Source organism: Sinocyclocheilus rhinocerous, unplaced genomic scaffold, assembly GCF_001515625.1.
Source record: "Sinocyclocheilus rhinocerous isolate Xijiao unplaced genomic scaffold, SAMN03320098_v1.1 scaffold949, whole genome shotgun sequence".
NCBI lineage: Eukaryota > Metazoa > Chordata > Actinopteri > Cypriniformes > Cyprinidae > Sinocyclocheilus > Sinocyclocheilus rhinocerous.
Window position 1 is genome coordinate 159,177 of NW_015635538.1, and position 9,386 is coordinate 168,562.

The following is a 9,386-nucleotide window of genomic DNA, read 5'->3' on the forward strand; positions in this document are numbered from 1 at the left end:
AAAGTAATAAGTAAAGTAACAATATTACTTTTGAAATGAGTAACTAGTAATGAGTAATATATTACATTATTTGAGTAACTAGCCCAACACTGATGATAACCCACTGTTATGTAATAGTGACAAGTTCTGTAGGTGCAAAGTCAAATCAACAAGACATTAGTTAAGTAAAAAAATAAAAAAATAATAATAATAATAATAAAAAGTGCAAAGAATCTGATGGATTCATACATAAGTGTTTTGCTCTTACCATTGAACAAACAAGTCATGTATAAGGCTGTCCGACTTCATTGCTCTAGCAAAAGTTGGTACATGTCCCAGCAGAAAACTGTCAGGATATCAGTTTTCATGTTAATTTTTCTGAAATTGTGTTTTATTGCAATATAAATGTATGTAGTTGTATCAAAAACTAATTCTTAAAGTTTTTTTTACCTGTCTCTTGGAGGTCCAGGTATATGATCATATTTCTGATGAACATGATGAACATACAGACAGTATGCAAGAAATGCAGAGAAAACCGCAGCAAGCAGGTAAAACACAATATATGAGACCCATTCTAAGATCATGATGGAGCTGTAGAGTAACTAAGTGTAGAATGTACGTCTGTCTGCTATCAAACATCTATCGATGTATTTCCGGGTGTCTGGACATTGTTTTTGGACGATAGAGGGCAGTCTTCTTCCATTCCTACATTCTATAATGTAGGAATGGAATGAGGAATGGAATGAGATAATGAGCTTTTATAAAGGTATCGACTTTGGTTTTAATCGTTAAATAAAACGTATCTTTATTTGACCCTCTAACTCTAGCACTCTCTATTCTAATTCTATTCTTTAAAAAAAAAAAAAAAACACGTCCCTTTTAGACTTGCACTCTATTCATTTGCTGCTTATTTTCTGTAAAAAACAAACAAACACTTGCTTTCTAATCTTTTTGTATTCTATCTGTTTTCTTTTCATTTATTATACTATTAACAAAAGCAAAAAGACCTCTAACACTAGCTTGCTCTATTCTTTTTCTATTCTATCCGTTTTCTTTTTATTTATTATATTATAAAAAAAAAAAACTTGCTACGTGTACTGCGTTAAGCTGAGACTTTTTATAGCACTTGTATATCATTGCTCTTTTGTTGATTTTGATTGCTTCCATTGTCCTCATTTGTAAGTCGCTTTGGATAAAAGCGTCTGCTACATGACTAAATGTAAATGTAAAGTTGCGTTTGGTGGTCAGTTTGTGTGTAAATGTATATTTCTGACTAACTTTTTGCACTTTTGATGTTAATTCTAGCGAGAAATCAGTATTATAGTAATTAAATATTCATTTAGTTATCACCAAAACTTGTTCTATTTTGTTGTACATCATTAAACCGTTACGCTGCCTCAAAAGCCTGTCCGAAATCAGTTTCATGAGGTGCCTTCATGTGACACACACGGGACAAAAAAGCTGCACAATGTTATTGTAACATGGAGGCGTGACAACAGGGTTGGTGGATCCAAATGCAGGCTTTATTCAAAAGAGTGGTCAAAACAGGCAGGGTTGAAAACCAACAAACAGGTATAAACCAAGGCAGAGGCAAAAGAGTAATCCACAAAGCAGGCAAAGGTCAGGGAAGGTAGTGATGTGACATTTGAGCCGAGGCATCGGAACTTGTGTCGAATAAAGGGGCGTGCCAGATGAAGCCTCGATTCGAAGCTTGTATTGTTAACATAGAAATCACGGAACCAATGACAAACGAAGCTTTACTTTTTGTCCAGTCACATGCGCGATTCACTTTGCGTGTCGGAATGTTCGAATCCCCAGATCTTACTTTACGAGTAAGTTTTAATTCTGACTTATTCTGTTACTTTTAGATACCCATTCATACAAGTAATATGAAGAATACAAATTATTTCAGGAAAATTAAATATTTGTCAAATGCAATTCATATGTGTACATTATTCTTCCATTACATCATATTGATATTCGTACTGGTATTAAATTGCACAGTTTAATAGGTAAATAATAATTATTAAATTAAATGAATTTATCAGAGACACACTGTTAGGCTTTTATTTGTGCACGTAACTTGAATTGATCTGTGGAATATGTGGTAGATGCCTCGTCCTACGGAGCGTCTTTCACAGGCTTTTGGCTGCTATATTTTTATTAACCACCAGATGGCACTGTTTTCGAGACACTCGAAGCTTTGAATCTTTTCCCGAAACAGTCAGAAGAAAGCCTCAGTGCTTCACGAGGCTTCATTTGCCCATCACTAAGGGAAGACAACAAACAATCATAAACAAGGAAACAGTCCAGGGTCAGAAACACTAAGGCAAGGCGGAACTAGGAAACACTGAAAACCACAAAGACGTTACAGGCTATCAATACTCAGCGATGTGTGTGCAGATGAGTGCAACCTTTATAGTGTGAGATTGATAAAGTAATGAGACACAGGTGAAGGCAATCAGTGATGATGAGTCCGGCAAAGGATTATGGGAAATGTAGTTTGTGAGAGTGTGACAAGAGTCAGGGGTGGAGTGCCCTCTGGTGGAGCTCATGGGCACTCCAGCTGATGATCGTGACAGTTATACACACAAATACAAAACCCCATCATGCTAACACGTGATACAAAATAATGCAATAAACATTCATTTAACAACATAAGAGTGTAACATGAACCCTAATGTATATAACTGATAAGAAAAAGAAAAAAAAACTTAGATGAAACATTTATTTGATAATAATGAAAAAACAGCTAATGTAAGTGTCACACAGGCAATTCTGGGAATGTCAATTTACGTTTTTCATTGTAAATTATAAGATGAAGTGTTCCTTTTACTTCCAAAAACGGTACATTCAACAGTATTTTAATGTAAAATGATATTAAATGTTCCACTAGATATGTTTTTTTTTCTCACCTTATACAGTAAGGGAACATCATATTAACCAGTCAGCAGGTTTTTACCATTTTTACAGTCTTTTACCATTAAAATTAGAATAATTTTTGACAGTGCAGGGAATGCATGATAATGTATACCTTGAATACAATATAAGTTGCTTTGGAGAAAAGTGTCTGTGCATTATTTCATTTTTGGGTGAACTATCCCTTTAATAGGCCTGGTCCCTCGAACTGTTGTGTTAACAGTCAATAGCTACTAACATAAACTGTTCTTTTTCTGAGGGCAAAGTGAATATGTGAACATGTGATTATGTATTTAAATTATGCATGAATGTTCCCAAACACTATGACAGTGCGATCTCTGTGTGAGATATGTGATTGTTGTCATATTTCTATAAAAATCTAAAATACATGTTTGTATTAAAGTAAAAATGGATGATAAATACACCTTTCGTATGGAATTAAATAGCAAGCAATTTGAGTGTCTTGTTCATCATATTTATTTTCATATAAAAGCAACAGAACTGAAATTATATCGTGTTTATTAGCAACACAGCATGTAAGTGAGAATAACGCAATATCTGCCTTTGATCTCGTTGGTATCTGTTCCCTTCGAGAGGTCAGAACTGTCCGTCTTGACTGCGCTTATTTCACTCCTCCCCTCACTGCAGCCGCCTACTCTCGCCTTCATTTCAGGCAAGGCGAGGCGCATCTCAAACAAGCCTAATGTATTGCAGTTTACATCCATTTAAGCTTTACAAACATAGGTATGAATGGATTTGAATAGATCTTTGTGGCCTTTCTTTGTTTCGACTTCTGCTGCTGCATCCTCAGGAGTTTTTATGGCAGTTCTTTCCTAAACCTTAGGATTGGGTTTGGTGGTTAGGGTCAACCTGTAGTCCAATGAGAAGACCTCTCTTAGGTAGTCATGGGTGCAGAAGGTCTCCCTTCCTGTCCTGCTAGAGGTGTCTGGCAGTTGTCTTGGCATCTTATCTGATGTTTCTGAACATTTGTTTATGTTCCTCCACCAAGGTCCAATCACAGTGTGGCACATCTCTCTCCACACCGGCAGTTAGTGAGGGGCCCTGCCATAAACTGGTCCCTGAAATGCCATCCCGACTGTTGTTCACCACACACATTTTAAGTTTTTTTTTTCTGTATTTTATTTTTTATTGTCTTTTTTTTTTTTTTTCAGAACACTGTTTGCAGTGGACCGAGTCATCGTCTCTGACTGTACATTCATGACTGCACACTAATTGGTGTCAGTTGTTCATGTCAGTTATAAAATAATCATCCAATGTCAACATATTTAATGAATTTAAGTAGAGTTATAGAATGTTAAAGGTGGCCCACTTTTCATGAAAAATACTGGCACATTTTATCTAGCCAAAGTAATGTCTATACATATTACAAGAAAATTAAATTTTACCTGCAGTATAAAATAAAACAGGTCCTGTCACAATATTTGTTTACATTTATTGAACAACTTTACAATATAGAAATGTATTAAATCACAATGTCAAAGGGCTTACTACCTTTCTTGATGAGGGAGTTCTCCTTTGAGGTTTGGTTTGGCCACAATCACCAGTGTCAAACTGCTTCAGCAGAACTTATTTTATCATTTGAAGAAACGGTGTTCCTTTAATTCAAGACCATTTATTGTATATGACAATGTACATTACAATCAAGCATAAATGGCCCAATTTACCTGAATTCACCCTACATACTTGGAACTCCTGGGATCCGTAATATATCCTTGTCTGTTACACAGCAGAAATTCTTTCAGTGTGATGCGCAACACACAACTGCGCCTGCTGTAGACACAGGATGTTTGAACATTACTTGGTTAGAGTATGTATTATCAGTTGGCACTAAATAGAGTCTTGCACACAGTAGCCATAAGGGTAACCATAGCAATAGGCTGCTTGATTGTTTTCTTTCAGGAATCAGGATCTATATCATGTGGTACAATGACATAACATGTTGGAGAGTATTTGAGAGTTAATGTGACAATGTTGGGGCAGCAAAAACTATTGTGGCATTTATACAAAGCTTAACATACCACAAATTAAAAATGAACTATAGAAAATCCCTTTAAAAAGCTAGACCTTCCCTCAAAGTCATTTTATAACTCACACTCTAACAAAATGATTATGAACTGATGTTCTAGTTTGATATCACTGAAATATTTTGATTCAGAGAGATCTGAAAGATATGATTTATCTGAAAGATTACCAATGTATGTAATAATGGTGTTATATAATACATAAACTCATTCTTTCACTATCGTGAGTTTTACAGGCCTGTTGGTTTGTGGTGTGACAGCAATTAATTTGAAGTGAACCAAGCAAGATTTTCAAGCCAAACTTTGTCAGTCAGACATGTGATGCTCAAATATCATTATTGATTTAAACATAAACTCTGTTGGGTAATCAAAACATTTAGCTAAGTTTTTAGAAGAAACTATTATTTGAATTTTATCAGTTTTAAATTTGAAGGATACTTTAAACATTGAGTTTAACTTAATAATTAACCATATATTGTTTTATGATGAATAGATACAGTATTATTCATACACCAGACACCCTCCTGTTTTTCATACCACTGTTAAATTCATTTTTCATGTTTCATGTTTCTTCCCCTTTCAGTCCCTTTTCTGGCTGTTCTTTGGACTCCTCCACTTGTGTTTGTGCATTCTGCCTTCCTCTCATGTAAGCATTCACACTCTCCAGTAAATCAATGGAGTGATTGATCAGAAGAGCGAGCCAAGCCAGGCCAAAGAATATCCAGGCTGCCATCAGACAGCTGTACCACTCTGGGTAGTTTATCGCTGGGTTGTGATCTGGCAGGAAAAACAATGATGTAAAGATTAGGGTTGGGATGATATAATTGGAATCAAATCGGATTTGAAATTGGAATTGTAATGTTAAGATGATGAATTTACTTAATATCAGTTCATTGAAATGCAACACAGCAACAACAGAGGAATTTGATTGATCCAACACAAGTTTTGCAGGAAAACAAATCATGACTACAACAATTTTGACTGAATATGCCTATTTACTGTAATTTGCACCCTCATTATACCATCTCTATTTTGAATATTTTCTGGGTGTTTCACCATATCTAATGAAAATTAAGGTTTAATTAAATTTAATGTGTTAAATATATTATTAAATGCTATGCATACAACAGTAATATGAATTTCTTTCTATTGGCTTAAATACGTTTTAAATTTGAATTATAATTCTGCATCTTATTTGTTACCTCAATTCAAAATTCAAATTCAGGAAAATTCAAATAAAATTTTGAATGACACACTACCCAAACTGTGATGTCACTTCTTGACTAGGGCTACAAGAATAATTACAAAATGTAAATAACTTTCAGAGGATTAACAGTAAAACAAAGAAGACTTTATATAATAATAATAATAATAATAATAATACATATCTATATTTTCCATATCTAATAACAATGCATCATAACGCATAAGCATCATAATTTATTTGTTATATAGTTAAGGTACATGCTAATAATTAAAAATATTGAAGTATGAATGTTGAAGTATAAATAGTTTGCTCATTTTTGTATGTGTAGTCTCCTACCTGCTACATAATCTCCGAATCCAATAGTGCTGAGTGTTATGAAGCAGTAATAAATGGCTTCAGCGTAACTCCATCCCTCATACTCTTTAAAAAGCAGCATAGGAACCACAAAGTACAGGAATGCTGAGCTCACAAAGGATATACTGTGAATGGATATTCGTACACATTTCTGTGGGAAGGAGCAGAATCATGGGTACAGTGTGTTTGCACGTAAAGGTCAAGCATGTTCATTTCTAATTGTATTGCTTATCACAGACAAATATTTATGTATTTGTTTGTTTGTTTAGACTTAAAACCCACCACATCATCTTTAGTGCTGACTGTAAAAGAAAAAGTTAAATTCTCACCCCTCTATCAAATTTTTTCTCCAGAAAATTGCAAAAATTTCTCTCAATGGCCAGCATGTATTTTCCAACTCTATTTAAGATCACTACGTTCAAGGGAATGCCAAAAAGTGCAAACAACACACAGAAGATTTGACCAGCTGTCGTCAGTGGAATTATATTCCCATAGCCTGTAAAAAGATGAAAACTTTAAATGATCTTAGATTTAAATAATAATAGATGCCACACAACAAACTGGATTGTCAAATTCATTGTGTTAAGTGTCCCATTCCTCACCAATAGTTGTGACCACAGTTGCCGCAAACACAGATGAGCTGGTAAATTTCCAGAAGCCATCTGCGGTGTCATTGCTGTCTGGACTCAAGCCACTCAGGGAAGCAGCTTTTATCATCTTTAAAACAGTAATGGCAAGCAATGAGTACTTATTTGTAATACATGAACTGACAATAAAAAACACTAACTGAGAGTGTGATTATGCACATGTAAATGACGTATAACCCTGTTCTGTTATAACAAAACTATTACATTCTCAACTTTAATTTTTATTATTATTATCTACTTAAGCAGAAAACATTCTTTTTCACAAAAAGGCTATTTCATTGTACAGAAAGAGCTAAATAATCATGTAAATAATCTCAACAATAGACCAACAAAGATAATTTTATATAGAAGAGATTTCCAAATTTCCAACAAAAGGAAATTCAATTATAAACTGTCGGTCTTGTTTAACAAACACAAACTGGTTTTGGTGTCTTGATTGGTGGTCTTGATTAAAAAGTTGTTCAAGGTGTTGTTAATGTGAAAAAAATAAATTTAAGCAAAATCTACTCTCCAATCATACCTGTGCTAGTTCTCGGAGACCATTCTGACCCACACAAGGGTACTTCTCAAGTAGTTTCATTCTTTTCTCCTTCAGAAGATCAATCTGTTGCAACACATACCATCCTTCTAGTTTCCAGAAGATCAGCCCTCCAACAAGGACATAGGCTACATAAATAACTCCAAGGAACAGGATAGAAGGAGTTAGACTGAGAAACTGGCATAACTTTCCCGAAAACACGGGGTGCATGGTTCCTTTGGTCGCCTGGCTCACCTGTCTGCCAATGCAGCTATAGGATGGTGCTACTGGGTGTGGATTTACTCTGTTTATGTGACAGGCAAATCACCCCCTTGTGTAATGAATGCCAGTCAGACCTTATGACCTGGCATGCAAATGTTGATTGAAAGAGAGCAGAAGACAGTCAGTGAGGAATTAAAGAGGGAGATTGAAGTGGTTAGAAGCTACAGTCAGTACTCTCTGCCAATGGTTTAATGTTCTTGTATCAAAACTTAGCTTATTTGGTTGTTTACATAAATCAATTATTTCAAAGAGTACCTAAGCACACACCAAAAACAGGAAAGTCATCTGGTCATCTGTATGTCTCGCCATAAATTCATCAAAGTATTATGTTTACTTTAGATCTGTCTGATCTACAGCCTTGCCAATGGCAACCATAAGAACACACACTTACACATATGTGCTAATACATGAAGCCTCAACATTTACTATTTTCAAATTTCTGAACCACTGCACTTGAGCTCAGTTATGTAGGTATGAATAAATAAAGAAATAGATATAGTTTGTGTTATGGTCATTTGAATATGTATTTGAATATGGTTTAGGTTAAAAAAACAGATACAAGAATAAACATAAGATATGTGCACAAAATTGATCTGTGTTAGGATAAACAGGTGAAATGTGTTTTAATATCAGATCAAAAAAAAAAACTCTCAAAACCCATATTCATAAAGTTTAATTTAAAGGGGTCATATGACGTTGCTAAAAAAGAACATTATTTTGTGTATTTGGTGTAATGAAATGTGTTTATGTGGTTTAAAGGGGTCATATGATACGATTTCAATTTTTCCTTTCTCTTTGGAGTGTTACAAGCTCTTGGTGCATAAAGAAGATCTGTAAAGTTGCAAAGACTAAAGTCTCAAATCCAAAGAGATATTCTTTATAAAAGTTAAGAGTCAACCACGCCCTCCTTAAACGGCTCGTTCTAACACACCCCCACATGTCTACGTCACGATGTGCGAAGATTTGCATAACACCGCCCAAATGTTCACGCAAAGAAAGAAGACGTAACTTTTATTCTCGCTGTAGTATAGTTGCTGCCGCCGCCATGTCGTGAAGGCGCTATGTGATTCGTTGTGAAAGCGAAACTACTTTGTTTGGCCTTCCAAAAGAGGACGATATCCACTTCGTCATGCCTAGAGCTGATCCGTGCTGGTCGCTGAGAAAATACATCAACTTCGCGCTGTGAATCGCCGGATCGGCTTTCACCATGGACGAAGCAGAGTCCAGCCCGGGGTCATCACATGTGGTTGCCACAAGCTCCACATTCTAGCCCGCCGTGTGTGAGACGCTGTGCGTTTCGTTGTGAAAGCGAAACTACTTTGTTTGGTCTTCCAAAAGAGGACACAACTAGAAATCAGTGGTTAAGTTGTATTTACAACACTGTTCCAGAACAGTACAACCCAAATATTCAGATGTGTGCAGCGCATTTTACGGAGGAC

General features: G+C 35.4%; 1 protein-coding gene across 1 annotated transcript; it reads right to left on the reverse strand.

Annotated features, from left to right (window-relative positions):
* Positions 1-5,502: 5,502 nt before the first annotated feature.
* On the reverse strand, positions 5,503-7,896 carry LOC107747247 (potassium channel subfamily K member 17-like). Its single transcript, XM_016561698.1, has 5 exons — positions 7,669-7,896; positions 7,104-7,218; positions 6,831-6,997; positions 6,484-6,652; positions 5,503-5,717 (listed from the first exon to the last, which is right to left on the reverse strand). The coding sequence occupies exons 1-5, from the start codon at positions 7,894-7,896 to the stop codon at positions 5,503-5,505; spliced, it is 894 nt and encodes a 297-aa protein (XP_016417184.1).
* Positions 7,897-9,386: the final 1,490 nt, after the last annotated feature.